Below are 18,161 nucleotides of genomic sequence, written 5' to 3'. Positions count from 1 at the left end.
TTCTATGTCCTCTACAGAGAACAAACATCTGCACATTTTAATGCACAATTGCCGTTTATGTGCTGAATTTAACACATTGGAGAGAAAATAAAAATAAAGTTATGGCACCTTTTATATTTTACCTTTTATTATTTCCCAAAATGTTAAACTAAGCAAATACATATAAGTGTGGACTATTTGCAGGAAAATGTCACATGTGTTTGTTCTCTGTAGATGATTATTTTCACTTGGAAAATCCACAAAACATGTAATTTGATCAGGAGTGCACAAACCTTTGCATACAACTCTAAACGATCTACAGACGCTTTAATAGTTGTTAAACTATCTGGTGAAACTCTGTAGATTGTGAACAGTGTCAGGGTTAGATTCAGCTGCAGGTTTATGTTGAAGTTAAGGTTAGCTTTAGGTTTGAGTTAAGGAGTAGATCTACAAGAATCTATTACATTCAACTAAAAGTTTACTTGTAGTACGTATTTAGTTGAATGTTAGTTAAAGGCAACGAGATCATCTGCTGAGTGAGCATCTGCAGGGGCCTTCAAAACTCTCAAAACTGTCATTACTAAAGCACAAAACTCCAAATCCCCTTTAAAAACACTCCAGATGGTGTGTTTTTAAAATGTTCTACATTAAATGTTTTTATGTGTAAAATATTTTGCTAAGATAGTGGTATTATTTATTTACAGAGCACCTAAGGTGACATGGTACGTGGCCACAAATAACTATACTGAGGCCATTAATTACTATATTGAGGCCTCAAACTACTTTACTGAGGCCACGGCCACAAGTTAGGATCAACATATTAATATATTAATTTGTGGACAGTCATCATGTCACCTTATGGGCCCCGTATTTATTAAAAAGGCATCCCTGCATTCATTTTCAGTTTTACTAAATTTGATCCTATAGAAACAGTTCTGGGGGAGATACAGCGTCGTGCAGTGCAGTACTCCAGCAGCGCGGCTGCGTGCGCGAGCACAGCGCCCCTCGGCCGCGCGGACACGCGCACGCGCACGCGCGCGCGCCTCGCCGAATATTCTGGGCAAACGCTCGCACTCTGTCTTCCGGCGGGTCGCTCGGTATGTGTCTGCGCTCCTCACTCATCCCCGAGTTGAAAAGGTGAAGGGAACGGCCGTCCGTAAGTCTCCGCGATGCAGACTCTCACGCCTCACGTGTTCTGGGCTCAGCGGCACGGCGAAATCTACCTGAGAGTGGAGATCAGCGACGCGAAGGTGAGCGGCTCTCCGCACAGATCACTGGAGCTGCTTAGCTGTTAGCGCAGGCTAGTCGCCGGTTACGAGGCTGAAGTCTGCTTCCTACTCGTCAGCTTCGTTTGAATTTTCCCGTTCCACCTTAAATAATGCAATAAGAGAGTCAGGCGCCAGAATGTAGGTTAACGGCTGCACAATTTAAGGTGGAACGGGAAGAAATCGAATAAGAAGCTGACTTCAGCCTCGTCCTGCTAGCTGCTTAACGAGCTCGCGGATGCAGCAGGTTAAATGTATGGAGAGGAATTCGTGTGAAATGTAAAAGCAATCACTACAGTGGAAAGATGTGAAATGCAAAGCACACATGGCATTATTTTTCCAGAGAGGCGTGCAGAATACGGTCAACATGATAAACAAACCCTCTGTTACACTGTGCTCACGCTGCTTGACCCCTTTACTGAAAAACCATTCATGAGGATTTGCATAGTAAAAACGAAATGCTGAATTCATGTCAGAGTTGAATACGATGCCCTTTGAAATGTAATGAGGGCACGACTTGCTGCTGGCTATACAGTTTTGCACCGTGCAGTTTTTCCTCACTGAAATGCAATCATAATAGTGAAAACAGTGAAATGCAATGCACACTTGACATTACTTTTCCATATGTGACATCTGGAATATGTGCTAAAATGTAAAGGTACACCTCTATTGCACTGTTTACACTGTTTTCACTTCGCGTGATCTCTTTTTTTTTGTGCTTCACATGTGTTTGCCTCATTGACATGCAACCAAAACAGTGAAATGCAGTGCAAGCAAGATTGTATTTAAACAGTAACATGGGGAAAATATGATAAAATTAACATTAAAAGATCCATTAGGTAGATTTAACATTGTTTTGAGTACTGCACACTGGAAAAGAATATAGTCATGCCTGCTATTACATTTCAAGGTGGATTCTATTCAATTCTGCCATGAATTCAGCATTTCGTTTATAAAATACATATTGTCATGCATTGTTTTTTTGAGAAAGAAATAAAGAGACGTGAAAACAGTGTAGTAGAGGATTTGTGTTTCATTTTGCCACATTCTGCGTGTCACTGTCTTATTTGCGTGTGTAATCTTTCAGCAGGCACCATTATGCTTTTTTTAAACCCATTAGTTCCTTTTTGCCATCAGCCAATGTCAGCTATAAACTTGTGTCAGTATTATCAGTGTCATGAGATCTTGTCAAAGATCAAAAACAAGATAGAGTATCAAACTGTATGAGCAGGAGATCTAAGTCCGTATTAACAAAACATCTGTAGCTAAAAACTATTGATTGCTACTTTGGCAGATTTGGTTCGTCTAATGTCAGTATTTCCATCCACTGATACATTGTGAATACAGGCTCAGGACTACTAGCCATCTGGTCCACTCAGGTCATGATTTATTTACAAGTATTTTCAGGTACTGAATGACACCACAAGGTTTGTATACAGGGATAGCTGCTTCCCTGAAAGACTTAATACCTTTACCCTCCCCCCATCATTCAAGCCTTCTGTACACTGCAGTGAGGGGCTACATACACATGTAACCTTATTAGGGTAAAGTCTGCTCAGAAGCTAACATACTTCTATACAGATCATCTGCTACCTACTCTATGTAAGCATAGTAGTCTTTCAGCAGACAGTAGCGGCATTGTTCTGCTTCCAGAGAACAACAAATAGTAACTTATTGCAAATACAGGTTTAATGCAAATTAGGATACAGCTAATCATAGCCTGTTTTTTGAGGGCAGTGTTGCTAGGTAACTATCTTCACCACAGGTCATTTGACTAAGGTAGGAAAAGTTGCATTTCCACGGCACTAAGTCAAATAACACGTCTTTATAGCAGTGCAGCCGTATAGTTTCCTGTCATTTCAGGTGTGGATGTTGTAACGCTCTTTATTTCAGTCCTAGGCCGGACATCAAAATAATGGCTGTACCATTTTGTCTACAGGAGCACAGCACTGACAAGTATTTTCTCTTCTGCATATTAAAATGAGAGGGACAGAATGCAAAGCTGTAAGGCTGTTGACAGAGCTGACACACTGTGCTGTTGTTTTGCTTTCACAGAACCTTGACATTAGTGTCCAAGAGAACATCCTCCACTTTAGAGGTAGGCTATTTTTCATCTTCTGTAGCTGTCCAGTTTAGACAGATTTGCTCTTTGGCTATCTCACTTTTCTTTGCTTGTATTTTTCAAAGGCGAGGGTCACGGAGCAAAAGGAGAAAATGAATATGAATTCAACTTGGAGTTTTTAAAACCAGTGAAACCTGAGGTAGGATCCAGCTGCTCAAATGCCTCATTCATTAAAAACTGAATGCATGTAAACAAATTTATTTTGGATTAAATGTTATTTTAAATATCTTAACATATTTTGAAGAAGATTAGCTTATAGTTATATGTTTGAGAATGTGCAGTCAGGGTTTTGGACCTTCTGCTTTCTCAGTAATGTAGAAATACTATTATGTAGAGTAAAAGATGACTTATAAAGTCTTTCACTCATTTCAGGTTATGTGGTTTTTAAAACTGACTTTGCAGTTAGGGGTATGCAGAATGATTATATGTAATATTATTATGATAAATTACATCACAGTATACTTTTCTGAGTACTTCAGCACTGAGCAACTGTGTGTTTCATTACAAGGAGAGCGTGATTAGTATGGTTTTACTATGTTTAGCCTTTTTGTTAGAATTTTTAAATTGTGGTGATGCTGTTCAGGGGTATTGAAGGAGGTGGGGATCAGAACAATTTCAGGGGCCCTGAAGAGTCAAGCCCACAATATTTGTACCTTATTTTGCATGTGATTTTTAGAAGTACTGGAAGATTCTTAATTGAAAGGTTTCATTTATTGCATAATAAAGGCTAATTTTAGATGATTTTGATTGCATTGCATTTAACAAAACCCCATATTGTACTGCAAATTTCCAGTATTTTTGAGTTTTTCATAATTTGTTTTGTATTAAGACATCATGTTCTCTCAACCACTGACATCTAAAGATTCAGCTTGAAAGTGAAGGTGAAATGTGTTCTAATGTGCCTCATGTTTGCCTAGGACACTCTCTAGCCTCCTCTTTTGTATTCAGCATATATTTTTGTACATCTCCATTATCCCTCATCTGAATTTCATTATCTATAGCTAAATAAAATGCATATGATTGTAGTTTAGTTGGCTGTAAATAATGTATCTGTCGCCTGTTCGTCAAAAACAGTTCCATATAGGGTTTTGATTGAGAAGCAACAACATTACAATTTCAGCTGGCTGCATAAAGTATATTAATATGTAGTCACATTAGTTATATTCATATTCACAAGAGTTTGAATTATGGAGCTAAAATAAAATAAAGGTTCTTTTAAGGGAAATGAAGTGAGGCAAGGGGACCATGCATGAAATTTTCAGGGGTTGCAAAATTCATACCAGCGCCTCTGTTACTGTTCCAATTTATCAGATTTGAGAGAAACATGACGCATATCCTGTATATCCTGTATTGCAAAAAGACGTTTTATTTTTGCCACATTGTACACCCCTACATGCATTTTCCAGGTGGCCAGTCTCATACATTAGGCTAAGCAAGTGCCTTGTTCTTAGTGGTCGTATCTGCAATATTAATGAAGCCGCTTTTGTTGTTTGAAACACTCATAGTGTTTTCATTGGTTTCTGCACCGAAACAGTCATAAGTCATTTTTACATTACCATTACCAACATCTCTTTATCCTCTGTTCTATAGCTTTGTTCTGATTGGCTAATAACTTTAACGTTAAATATAGGACTAAGCTGAAGCCCATATATAAATACATAAGTTTTTGTGACATTGCATTGTTTACATACTACATCAAACTCTGCTATTACAAAAAAAGTGAGGAAGTTTTGGATTTTAATGAAATTATCCCTTATAATATTTTGGTGTTTCTATGAGTAGCATTTTATGAGCACCTGACTATTTTCCCTCTTAAACAAATTACTGGACAGTTTCTTTAGAAGCGTATATATAAACATATATGTGTATGTGTGTGTGTTTAGATAAAACACAAGTCCACCCAGAGGCAGGTAAATATCACTGTGAGAAAACAGGAGCACTGCTGGTGGGATCGGCTCACCATGCAGGAGAAGAAGCCTCTCTTTCTGGCCCCTGACTTTGACCGCTGGCTGGATGAGTCAGATGCTGAGATGGAGCTGAAAGAAAAGGTGGATCAAAATGATAAGTGTTTCTTCTAACTGGAAAAACTAGTTGAAAGGAAAAATGAAATATTTACTCTCTTCACAAGTGTAGTGATGTTTCAGAAGGAGACGTTTTGGCTTTCACTAACTGTTTTGTTTATGTGTGTGCAGGAAGAGAAAATAAATAAACTGAGCATTGAGTCAAGGATTCCGAAGGACCGTAAGTGAGCTGTCATATCTCCAATGCAGTACAGGAAAGATTTGCTTATGAAAAAAGAGACTTCAAATATCAAATGCTCTGTTTTCTCCATAGCTTACCTTGGCTTGAAAAAGGGATATCTCTTTATGTACAACTTGGTCCAGTTCCTGGGGTTCTCGTGGATCTTTGTCAACATGACTGTGCGTCTTTTCATACTTGGGCAAGGTGAGGGTTTCTTTAAATGTCTAGCTTACAAGTCATGTCTGTCCATTACACGGATTGTACGATCCCTACCTCATGTACAGTATTTTACACTTGTATGCAAGACTTTGGACACTCCTGGCTAAATTACATGTTTTGTTCATTTTTAAAGTGAAAAGAAGTAAACACCACTATTTTAAAAATAAAAATTTCCTGCAAATGTTAAAACTTTAAAAATGAGTACTTTGTGACACCCCCTTTGGCAGGACTGTGAACTTTCCAAAAGCTTCAGCTTGTGTTTCTTGAAGTAGTATATTATGGATTTTGATGTATGTTTTATTTGGACTCATTGTCCTGCTGTAGACGCCTCTTTTCATCTTAGGTTTCTTCACTGATGCTGTCACATTTTCTTCCAGAATTTGTTGCTATTTGGTAAAATCCATTCTTGCACCTACCTGTGCAGTTTTTCCTGTGCCACTGGCTGCAATCATTTACAGAATTTGTGCAGAGGTGCCCAAACGTTTACATATGGCTTTATGTCGGGTTGTTAATGTGGTTTTACTTGATGGTTTAAATATCCTTTTTGCCATGTGCAGCATGCAAAATATGAAAAACTTCCCTGTTAGTAGAGACAGTAGACTTCGGTTTTGATAAGGCCTTTAGCTGCAGTATTCACAGTAGCCAAATATTTGCAGATGCTGTTTATAGTGAATAGACAGTGGTTGTCTATTATGTACAGAAGTGTTTCTTCTCCGTAGCGCTCTGATTGAGCATATTCATCATGTTGCTTTTTTTCTTTCTTATTTTATAGATTCTTTCTATGATACATTTCACACGATTGCTGATGTGATGTACTTCTGTCAGATGCTGGCAGTTATTGAAGTAATCAACCCTGCTTTGGGGTTAGTTAAGACTGGACTGATGCCTGCTTTTATACAGGTGAGAGCACTAGGTTATATTGAACTCACATGACTTAAAAGGTAATTCCACTGATTTTGCAAAATTTGGGAATAATTCTGTGGTTAAGATGTAAAATGTCGTTCGCAGTGGTGATGAAAGGAACTATGGGTCGCAACTTCTACAACACACATAGCAAATATAGGAGGTTATTTACTATCCAAAACCACCAGTGAACCTACATGTCTCATGAGTTTTATATGTAATGTTAATGGTAAAATAATGGAAAATCTGGGGGAAAAAAAAGTTTTCTTTAGGGGCCTATTTTGCCTCACTGCGTAACTCACAACATGTATCCGTCCATTATGAATGGATGTTAAATATACATTTAAAACCTAAACCCTCAAAACTATCTTAAAGGAACATCTCACTGTGAATCATTTTGTTTCAGTAAGTTTCTCTAGAATGGAGCATATCACAGTAAAACACTCTGAATGACGTAATACACAGTGCTATGAAAAAGTATTTGCACCTCACCCGATTTCTTCCAATTTTTGCTGTTTTAGATCATCCAACTAATTTTAATTTAAGATAAAAACAACACAAATGAACACAAAATGCAGCTTTTATGATCATTTCATTTATTGAAGATAAAAATTTATTCTAAACCTATATCACCCATGTGAAAAAGTAATAGCCACCCTTTGGTTGTACCACCCTTGGCAGTAACAGCTGCAATCAAACGTTTACAATAACTTTTGATGATTTAAAAGAATTCAAGTCAGGACCTTAAATAGGCCACTTCAAAACCTTAATTTTGCTTTTTTTGAGCCATTCAGAGGTGGACTTCGGTTCATTGTCTTGCTACATAACCCAACTGCGCTTGGCAAATGTGAGACGAGCCTTTGTGTTCTTTTTGGTCAGCAGTGGTTTGTGCCTTGCAACTCTCCAATGGATGCCATTTTGCCCACTGTCTTTTTTATTGTGGAATCATGTACATTGACCTTAATTGAGGCAGGTGAGGCCTGCCGTTCTTCAGATGTTCATCTGGGTTCTTTTGTGAGTCGTTGATGTGCTCTGGGTGAAATTTTGGTAGGCTGGCCACTTCTGGAAAGGTTCACCACTGTACTGAGTTCTCTCCAATTCTGGATAATGACTCTATGGTTTGCTGCAGTCCCAGAGCCTTAGCCTTGGCTTTGTAACCCTTTCCATACTGGTAGATTTCAATGAGTGTGACATCATGTACTACTTATTCAGACCTTGTGGCCTGCTTCACATTGGCAGACAGGTTTTATTTAAGTAATGTTTAGATTCAACAGATTCAATCTCTGGGAGCGGCTAGTAAAATAGTCAAGTGAATTTGGTTAACTAGTTGAATTAGTAGGGGGCAATTACTTTTCACATAGGGCCAGGTAGGGCTGAACAGCATTTTTTCTTCAAGAAATGAAATCATCATTCAAGAATAGTATTTTGTGTTTACTTGGGATTTTTTTGTATAACAGTAAAAGTAGTTTGATGATCTGAAACATTCACGTCATGTGACAAATATGCAAAAATAGAAGAAATTGGAAAAGGGGCAAATACTTTTTCATAGCACTGTTCACCTTAACCATTTTATTATCCAGAAAGTTTGAAAAACCAATGAGCACTAACACTGTTAAATGTGGGAATTAATATAGGAAAATAATAGATTGTTAACTTTTTTTTCTTTTTGAATTCTTAAAAGGTGACGGGAAGGAACTTTATCCTTTTTGTCATCATTGGTAGCTTAGAGGAGATGCAGAACAAACCAGTTGTTTTCTTCGTCTTCTATCTGTGGAGTGCCATTGAGATATTTAGGTAAGCTTTTAAATATACGGTACTTCAGTGAAGTATTTGGTGGGAGGTTTCAGCACTATGTGGTTACTGCTGTCAAGGAAGTTGTTAGCATGATAAAAACATGTGGTTCTGAATTTAACCAAAACATCATTATATCTCTTAATCACACTCTGACTACATGACATTTTCAGAGCAGGATATTACTTAACGGTTGTGTTAGATAACATAACTGAAATACTCGAAGGAAAGTGAAAATAAAATTTTGATATAATGGGAGACCATATAGGATTCAAATGAAAGTGGATTTGGATTTAACATGTTAATGTTTTTTTTCCCCCCCCCCACTCTAAAACTTAGATACCCCTTCTACATGTTGGCTTGCATTGATACCGAATGGAAAGCACTAACTTGGCTCCGGTATACAATTTGGATGCCCCTGTACCCACTTGGTGTGTTGGCTGAAGGTGAGTCCAGTAATGTATAGCCCTATTTTCATTTTCTGCATGTTGCTACTTCTCTCTCTTTAGCATTTACTGCTTAACTGTCATGTTCAGTCATTCCTAAAGCATGCATGTTAATATTTTTAAAGCACTTACCACTTATCAACTCAGTCAGTCCTGGTCAGATGTTTATGAAACCCTTCTCTTGTCCTTCAGCTGTGGCTGTCATCCAGTCTATCCCCATATTTGATGAGTCTAAATTCCTAAGCATTCGCCTACCGGAAGCCCTGGGCTCCTCCCTCAGCTTCTCTTATGTCTTACAGCTCTACCTGCTGCTCATGTTCCTGGGTGAGTACCTCTCCCTCTTCAAATAGTCTAATGGTTTGCTGAAATGAGCTATCCTTGCTTACTAGTAAGTGCACTGTAATCTTATTGGTCTGCATGAGCACTGAACTGTATAACATTGCTGGACACAGGACTCTTCTTCAACTTCCGCCACCTCTACAAGCTAAGAAGGAGGCGGTTCCGCACAAAGAAGAGGAAAGCCAACTGAGGACCTGGAAAAAGAAAACCCATATTTCAGCTATCTGCCTTTATCGCCATCTCCTACAGTACAGATGCTCTCCTTCTCCTCCTCTTTCTCTCTTTTGTTTTCTTTCGTCCTTCATCTTTCCACTCTGTCACAGAGGAGTCATCGTAGAAGCAGAACCATCTGTCCCTACTCTGCCCAAACCTAAACAAAGTGCATTTACTGCTTGAACATAAGTTAGTCATTCCATGGCTAAACTACTATACATTATACAAAAAGATCACTAAAAGGCAAAGAAAATATTTTTTGTTGTATTTAATACTAGACAGACCAGTGGAAGTATTTATATATGTAATCATCATTCCATTCTATGCTGTATATCTGATGGATTTGGCATTGAGGTAGAGCAACAAGACTGACCTGGCTAAAAAAAATCATTAACATTTCATCTTTTCAATCATTCCCTGGGATGTGTTTCAGTATGGTCATCTCTGCTGAACACATCAGACAACCTGGTAAAGAGACCAAGAACCTCAGGGACAGTGACATTTTAAAACAAAGTACAGCAGAAACCCACAGGAGGGGTGATGCTCTGTTAGGTTAAATAGAGATCAGACATGTGGTACATGCTACTGAATGAGACCTGCCACTGACAACTATGTTTTAATAAAGATTTCGAAGTAACAGATTGCAGTCATGAATTAACTACATTAAATGTCGAACACACTTTTATTTCTTTTGGACACTGGTAGAAAATTCTATGTACACAAAAAACTACCCCCGGTCAAGAAACAGATTGCTTGGCCTTGTTATTTTCAAAGAGTAAACGCAGACAAGAGATTAAAAAAAATGCATGTCATGAAAGACTTGGTTCACATATCACAAAGTTCATAGTTTGTTATCTATTTCTAAGACTTGTGAATGGGGCCTTTGGAAAAGCCATAACAGTCCAGGGGGGTTGTTAGCAACCTCTTCAGTGTTGAAGCTCCAGGGAGGAGAAAAGCAGTGTCCAGTGGTTTACTGAAAAGCTTCCATCCAGCCCATATGTTTCCTTTAATCTACATCCGGTCAGCACCACCTCCCCCACCTGAGAAGTCAGTGAGCATGGGGGTGATATTGTGTTCAAAGGCTGCATACTGGGAGTCTCCTGTACTGGCCAGCCTGAGTTGCTGGGCAGCATGAGACAGCTGGAAGGCAGCATCCGGATGGGCAGAGTCAGGCAGGAGGGTGCACTCCCTCTCCAGCAGCTCAGCCACACATTTCAACAGCTCCCAGAAACCAAAAGCCAAAGCAGCCTTCCGTAGACGATTTAGCTCCTTTAATATACAGATGTATGCCAAAAGGAACAACAGTTTTCAGTCTTCACAATCAAAAATGCGTCCAAAGTAAACTCATATGTGGTAGTTTGCTCTGACTTACTACATATAACACTAACCTTGTAAAATGTTTGCGTTTTCTCTGGAAGTTTTCTTGCATTTCGGAGGATTTTCTGCACATCTGTCTGTAGTCAAAAGATGAAACGCAGAACTAGTTGTGGCATGCTTTTCACAGAACCTTTAATCTTCAAGAATCCCTAATGTTTTTGAGAGATGGTGTGGTATTCCTGCTAAAATACCTGCAGTCCACTGGCTTTGATCCAAACAGTGACATTTTGGGCATAGCTGCGTTTGCTTTTGGGCTGGACAGGGAAAGGGCTTTTGCTGTCATCTTCCCCATAAGGATTCTCTAGAGCATCTTAAAAACAAAACAAAAAGTTATGGAAGTTTTTCCACAAAACATAATTCTCAGCAATGACATCTGAAATACTTTGACAGAGGGCATACAATGAAATGAATGATGGTAATTTTCTTGTAATTATTTTATGGTAAGTAATAGATGATATTGCACCACAGGAATAAACATTCATTTTCTAACAGAAACTTAATAATTGATGAGAACGTTACAGATCTATTTTTCTATTTGACAAAGCTCCTGTGGAAACAAGGCTTTGTCTCAGTGGGACATTGTCTGATCAAATTAAACTAAACTTTGTTATTCACATTGCCATTTTGTGGCACAGAAAGAAAGCTGTACTCTACCTGAGATGGGTCCAAGCTGAGAGATTTTCCCCAGCCATGGAAGAGGCTCTGGGCCAGGTTCAAAAAGCGACATCATTAGATTTGACTTCTTCTTACTATCTGCCTGGGAGTAAAGCATTCCATACCAGTCAGGCCTGATGGAAGAAGCTCAAGATTAGAGATGAAGTCTTCAGTATGACCTAGCACATTGATCACCGTTTCATTTGAACTACTTCATTGTGGTGATTAAAACCAATGAGCTTATGCAAGAGAACCTTTAGTGCTGTTGCTCAACGAACTTCACTGATATATTTACACACTCGAACAGAACACCGTGGCTTGGTTATCTTGTTCTTCAGTTTCTTACCCCAGCTGCACAAGGGCAACCATGCCCTCCACTTTTAGACTGCCATGCAGAAGGACACAGAAATTGGGGCTCTTTCCTGCCATTTGATTGGTTGAGGTGTCTTCTTCCATGTCATCAGCAGTCCCTGCTCCCACCTCATCTGCTTCTAAGAGGAAACACAAAGGCAAGAATGATCAGATTTTCACTGAAAGGGTAGGAACTAAGGAACAAATAATCTGTGAAATAAAGAAGGAACCTTTGTTAACAGCTATGGGGAGGACCAGGTGTCTGGACAAGACTGGAGGACTGGCGATGTCTCCGATCTCAATGAAGCCCACTATCTCTAACTCTGAAACAAAATAAGAAAAATCATTCTCGGATTGTACTTTTGTGGAGAATCTCATCCACCTTACTAGAATACATCTCTCATTCAGTTGTTTTTATTTACTGTAACAAGTACTAAAGTGTGCAGGATACCTCTACATAAAGAACTGAATTATAATGTATTTAGACCTGTGCAACATACATTGGGTTTATTTAGAATGCAAATACTAAAGAATCAACTCAGCTCCACTCCCTTGGATCTACTGACCTGCACAGATTCAAGTATGCCCCAACACATCTCATCAAGCTGGATAAGAAATGTTTGGGCAGGGAGTACTTTAAATTTTGCAGGACAATATAATTCCAGGAATGAACCCCAGGTTTAGTATTTGCATTATAAATAAACCTAATACATTCAGTGCAGATCTAAATAGCACTGCTGTGTCTGTTCCATACCAGCACAGCACACACTAACACACCACCACATCAGTGTCACTGCAGTGATAAGAATGATCAGCCACCAAAATAATGCCTGCTCTGTGGTGGTGCTGTGGGAGTCCTGATCACTGAAGAACAGGGTAAAAGAGAACAGACTGTAGTCCATCTGTTTATTGTAGATGTAGAAAGTGCACCAAAGTACTAAGTATGGTAGGTAGAGCTAATAAAATGGACAAATTAATATAGAAACAAAGAGGTGTAACTTAATGAAGTAGCCAGTCGGTGCATAAGAACATTTCTTCTGCAGGGGTGACCTACACGCTTCATTATATTACTACTCATTACTGTGGAAGTACCTGTGAGCACTGCTTTTGGTACTGGATCGACCTCCTCATCCAGTAGCACAGGCTCTGGCCTGGGGAACACCTGCACATCTGAGGCCAGGTTCCCACAGCGTAGCACTGCATGGAAAGGTGTGTACGCCTGGTCGATCAGCTTTCTGCCAACACACATGCACACAAGCACACAAAATCACTGCCCACCCACAGTGTTTTCATAATGAGCACAGTAAGTCTAAGAAAAGCATGCAATATAACTGTTAAACAGATGGTGCAGTGAAGTCACAAACCCAAACATGGCTTGAACACTCTTTAAACATAGTGGTCCATCCATAGTAAAAATCTGTCCCTCTCCACCACTTAATGTGAGCAGCTGCTCCAAGTTGTCCATGGCATCAGTGGCTTGGAGCTGCAAAATGGACACATCTAAGTTAACAATACTAAAAGAGGACCAGACTGCACTATTTAATTATTAGGCACTACATATTATGTGCAAAAGTCAGAGACCACCCATTTGTTGATTTAATTTGCAGTCAAAACAGCCATAAAAGTTATTATTTGCTCAGTTTCAGGAAACATGTTTAATACAGAAGTCTCCAACAATAAGTATCACATCATATATATCTCAGTATTTAATTTGTTCACTCTTTGCTGTTGCGCACCCTACTGCCACTTTAACTCTTCCATCCTGTTAAGCTTAAAACCAATGTGTTACAGCTGTGTCCTCCCCACAATAAGTGTTCCTAAAGGTGCCACTGATACATGTTTCCCTTCAAAGAGGCACTAACATTCACACAAGCAACCACCCAAATACATTAGGTTCCTGGCAAATGTCTCTAACATGCAACTAAAATAGCTAAAGTAGATATTTCTGAGGAGATTACATATAAGAAAAAGTATTGGAACAGAAAAATTAATTAATTGAAGAAAAAAAAAAGTCCAAAACTAGAAAAAAAAAGAACAAAACTAAAAGAAATAGAGAAAACAGGAAACCTAACAATTGTCCAAGACAGGGTAAACCACCAAAACTGTCTCCATCAGATAAACATCACTTAATGTAGGAGTGGACATTTTGGAAAAAAATAGCATGACGATACTTAAAGTATTTTTTCCGATACAGAATATGCATCACAATGATTTTTTTCCCCCCGGACATCTATTAAATATACAAAGAAACCAGTGAATCTAGTTTCACGTTCTGGTTAACATTTCATCTACTGTGCTGCAGTAAATCTAATTCACCAGGACTCATTATGCTCTGTTTGTAATGAAACATGCAGCTGGTCAATGTTCTTTAAATACTGACAATATCCATGAAATGCTCAGAAAAGCATATTGTGACATAATTTGTCATCATATTGCCCAGCCTTAACTTAAAGCTTTCATCTTTGAGAGAAAAAACAAGCTCTACTCGTTTCAGATCTGAAAAAAAAATCCATAGGTGTTTTTGTCCATCTCTCCACCGTGAGAAGACAGCTCAATTTTAAGTATCTGAAAGGACGTATAGTGGTCCTGAAGCCATTACTGAGAAAATGAAATACGCAAGAACTCTGAAACTGGGCATCTGTGATGCAGATTAAGGTTTTTTGGACTGGTGAGTCAATATTTGTAATCAGGATTACTTGGATTGCGAGAAGCAGAAAAATGCAACCAACTTCTAAGAGTCAACTTTGGAGGTGTGGAAAAATATCCCTGTAGATTTCTATCAAAAACTGAAAGCTGAAAAGGGTGGACACAGTAAATACTGACAAAAAAAAATACATTTAACTGTTGAGGCTTCTCTTCTGTGTAGTTTTGTGTTAAATATATGTTTTTTTCTTTTTCCTGATGTTAAAAAAATAATAACTTAGTGGCTGTTTTGACTGGAAATTAAATAAATCTGACTGTATTATTAATTATATTTAGTTCATTTGTCAGGAGTACCTCCTCTGCATTGGAGATGCACATGATGTACAGTTTGGAGGGGAAAGGGAAGGGTAGGGGGAACTTCTTGTCGTCTCCACGTTGTTTCAGTGTGGCCAGGGAGTGGCGCAGAGAACCACGGCCGATGCCCAGAGCACCATCAGTAACCAGCACCACCTACAGGCCATCAAATGAAGCACAACAATCAGAACTGACATTAACACCAACAAATGTTATTATGGATGTCACTGACAAGACAACACAATGGAAATTTTCAAATGATCGCCCTCCGAGATAATTCATAAAGCATAATTACTCAAGTAGCTGCATTATTTAATCAAGAGTATCAAGAGTGGATGATATGTAAATTCCTTGTCCTTCCTTCTTTTCGGCAGTCATGATGCCTGACTTAAATTGTCTGACTGAGGGTTCCCATTTAAATTAAATATTCCTCTGCTTCACCAAACACACATTACCTGGCAGGGACATGTGCTGCCCCACTCCTGCTGTACAATGTTACTGACTCCCTGCAGGGCTGACTCCAGGCAAGTTTTATCATAGTCCTCCAGATTGTTCAAGGCCTCCTGCATAACATGAGAGAGAGAACAACCCTCATTTAATATTATGCTGGAAATCAATGTCATTTTTTTGTTCAACTGTAAACTGTCCTTATACAGATTATAATCACCATATATCTGTATAGAAGCCCTGCATATGCTTAGCTATTAAACGACTATCCTCAACTCATTAGCGAAAGAGACCATTTTACAAGTCTTGACATGAAATGAACACAGCACCACAGTATTTATACTACAGCCATCGTTCATACCTGTAGAGTGTTGTAGTCTCTGGTGAAAGGCACCATGAGCTCCCAGAGGGAAGAAAAGACAACAAGGGCAGTGAACTCTAGTCTGTAATTTGTAGCCATGTGCTCAAACAGCATGGTTAGTCCATGTACAGCCAGATTTTTCCTCTGAAACTCTTCACTGCCCTCCAAAGACACAGGTCGTGTCATGGAGAGCGATGCGTCCATCAGAACCACAGTCGGCATGGTTACTGGGTCCTGCTGTTACTGTGAAAAAGTTAAGGATGTTTCCACCACCCACCTGTGAGAATTTGCAGAAACAGATTATGTCTATGAGGACAGCTAATTCTAAATATGGTAAGAGTAAGGATGTAACAATGTCAATACAATATCAAAAAGTAAAAAAAAATAAAAAAAAAGTTTGTGAAACACATTCAGGGCACTGAATTTTTAAAATCACAGATGTAGTCTCTCCTGAGGAGCTCTAATTGGTTGTCTTTCATGGAAACCATACAACTTGAAAAAACAGAGTCTTACCTACATAACATAATTGTAGTTAATGCTTCGTTTCAGACTGAGCATAGATTTTGCTATTCTATTATGGGGGATTCAACATGGTTGAGACAAGTTACACAAGATGCTCCGACATAGGAAGTGTGGGCCAGCACAGATATCTAATATTTTTTCATGTACATAAAAATGCATAAATATTTATAAAACAAAGAAAATGGGACTACATCTACCAGGATTTCATCAGATATCATCCAATATCAGTTTGAAATATAGACTGAATCTAAACATCTGTCCAACGCTGATAATTTTTTAATTATTTACCAATACCAGTATAACTGCGAGATCACTGTGTATCACTCAAATAAGTTCAGGTTTTTGTACTTTTTATAGCTCAGCTGCACTGATATATAAGTGCACTACTTCACACAGGGAAATGATACTTTGCAAAATTTTTTAAGTCATACATGTAATAAATAATTAGAGTTATGTACAAGCAAGACATGTTAATATAGAATATATAGAATGTTTTTTGGGATATATATATATATATATATATATATATATATATTATATATACACACATATATATATACACATATATATATATACACACTCTTAAAAAGATGGTTTTTCATGCTTAAACAATTCTTTGCATAGTGATATGGTTCGGTTCTTCAGATTGATGGAGAATGTGTTGCATATAGCTGTATATAGAAACCTTTTCAAAAAGGGTTCTGCTTTTCTTACAAGCTTCATAACAATGGCAGAACCCTTTGTGGTGCTATATAGAACCATTTTCAAAAAAGTTCTATGTAGAAACATACACAACATGTTCTCCAACAATCTGAAGAACCACTTCACCATGCAAAAAGCCTATAAGCTTGAAAAGGTTCTATATAGTAATCGTGGTCCTAAACAGAACCATTGCCTTTACTAAGGAACCCCTGAAGAATCATCTTTTTAAAGAGTGTAGCTGAAGCAAATGCCGCAGAAACTGGCACTGTAACTTAACTACATTTTTGTTTATGTACAAGTTTAAGTAACGTTAGCTTAACTACGAAGCAGAGCCATAAAGATATAACGTTAGCACGAAGATGAAGTGCAGAAGCTTCTTCCATGCTATCATGTCGATTTCCTGACAAACGTAAACATTTTTTCTTGCTTTTTAACCAAGCTAGCAAGCAGCAGCGCTACATCTGAGAGCTAAACCCCATTTTAACGACACCCAGATAAACCTTATAAAGGCCTGCGGCTCTATGAAGATAGTATATACCGAATAAAACGAGGGTTAAGCGGGTTTCCCATTCGCCAGTTTCGTGTTCGAATACCCCCGTTCCACCTTAAATGGTGCAGCAGTTCCATTCTAAAGCCTAAGGCGTTATAATAATAACTGCTGCACCATTTAAGGTGGAACGGAAAAAGTTGAACCAGAAGCTGGCGAATTAGAAGCTGCCTTCAGCTTCATTCGTGTGAACTCGTTCAATAGACTAGACTAAAATTAAAAAAGAAGTGCTAAAAATTTAGACTTTACCCATTTCAGAGCCGAAATACAAAGACAACTCCGCTTAGAGTGAATGTGCACCATATAACAATACCGTGTAGGAACGATGGAAACGTGACATTTTGTTCCTAGGAGGGAGGGGAAGAGAGAGAGAGAGAGAGAGAGAGAGAGAGAGAGAGAGAGAGAGAGAGAGAGAGAGAGAGAGAGAGAGAGAGAGAGAGAGAGAGAGAGAGAGAGAGAGAGAGAGAGAGAGCAGTCAGTAATTAGATAGGAGAATTTTTAAGGATGAAACAGTTGAAAGGAAACCCACCAATATGTATCCCTGTAGTTTCACTCGTTTTGTTGAAGAGAGAGAAAGCATGAAAGAGTCTATAAGTGTTTCAAAACTTTAGCGTTCGGCGTCTCTGCAACCTGTTACTTATTTTCCTCTCACGGCGCATCTTTTATTTATTTTGTTTATTTCGTG

General features: G+C 38.5%; 2 protein-coding genes across 3 annotated transcripts; one reads left to right on the top strand and one right to left on the bottom strand.

Moving 5' to 3' along the window:
- Window positions 1-1,009: 1,009 nt before the first annotated feature.
- Window positions 1,010-9,508, top strand: hacd3 (3-hydroxyacyl-CoA dehydratase 3). Its single transcript, XM_036584707.1, has 11 exons — window positions 1,010-1,229; window positions 3,300-3,342; window positions 3,432-3,505; window positions 5,250-5,414; window positions 5,559-5,607; window positions 5,701-5,811; window positions 6,599-6,726; window positions 8,411-8,523; window positions 8,860-8,966; window positions 9,159-9,290; window positions 9,419-9,508. Exons 1-11 carry the CDS (start codon window positions 1,149-1,151, stop codon window positions 9,493-9,495), a joined length of 1,080 nt encoding a protein of 359 aa, XP_036440600.1. The 5' UTR covers window positions 1,010-1,148; the 3' UTR covers window positions 9,496-9,508.
- A 673-nt stretch (window positions 9,509-10,181) lies between these two features.
- Window positions 10,182-17,820, bottom strand: ints14 (integrator complex subunit 14). Of its 2 annotated transcripts, none has more exons than XM_036584705.1 (12): window positions 17,726-17,820; window positions 15,706-15,982; window positions 15,353-15,460; window positions 14,898-15,053; window positions 13,265-13,383; window positions 12,993-13,135; window positions 12,131-12,223; window positions 11,896-12,040; window positions 11,550-11,683; window positions 11,087-11,205; window positions 10,907-10,972; window positions 10,182-10,787 (listed from the first exon to the last, which is right to left on the bottom strand). In XM_036584705.1, the coding sequence occupies exons 2-12, from the start codon at window positions 15,925-15,927 to the stop codon at window positions 10,530-10,532; spliced, it is 1,563 nt and encodes a 520-aa protein (XP_036440598.1). In that variant the 5' UTR covers window positions 15,928-15,982; window positions 17,726-17,820; the 3' UTR covers window positions 10,182-10,529. The 2 variants fall into 2 exon arrangements, with proteins under 2 accessions (XP_036440598.1, XP_036440599.1); XM_036584706.1 differs by lacking the exon at window positions 17,726-17,820 and adding an exon at window positions 17,468-17,540 and having other exon boundaries at window positions 10,530-10,787.
- Between the last annotated feature and the right edge of the window lie 341 nt (window positions 17,821-18,161).

The sequence above is a fragment of the Colossoma macropomum genome, unplaced genomic scaffold (assembly GCF_904425465.1).
Source record: "Colossoma macropomum unplaced genomic scaffold, Colossoma_macropomum, whole genome shotgun sequence".
Classification (NCBI taxonomy): Eukaryota; Metazoa; Chordata; class Actinopteri; order Characiformes; family Serrasalmidae; genus Colossoma; species Colossoma macropomum.
The sequence above is the reverse complement of the archived record's forward strand: the minus strand, read 5'-3'. Positions and strand labels throughout refer to the sequence as shown.

Excerpts from the sequence above, each read along its gene's own strand:
- hacd3 (XM_036584707.1), top strand. The coding sequence starts at position 1,149 with ATGCAGACTCTCACGCCTCACGTGTTCTGGGCTCAGCGGCACGGCGAA. Across the intron at positions 3,343-3,431 it reads GAACATCCTCCACTTTAGAG|GCGAGGGTCACGGAGCAAAA; the intron begins GTAGGCTATTTT and ends TATTTTTCAAAG. Across the intron at positions 5,415-5,558 it reads AGATGGAGCTGAAAGAAAAG|GAAGAGAAAATAAATAAACT; the intron begins GTGGATCAAAAT and ends ATGTGTGTGCAG.
- ints14 (XM_036584705.1), bottom strand. The coding sequence starts at position 15,927 with ATGCCGACTGTGGTTCTGATGGACGCATCGCTCTCCATGACACGACCT. Across the intron at positions 15,461-15,705 it reads GAGACTACAACACTCTACAG|GAGGCCTTGAACAATCTGGA; the intron begins GTATGAACGATG and ends CATGTTATGCAG. Across the intron at positions 13,136-13,264 it reads AGTGTTCAAGCCATGTTTGG|AAAGCTGATCGACCAGGCGT; the intron begins GTTTGTGACTTC and ends GTGTGTTGGCAG.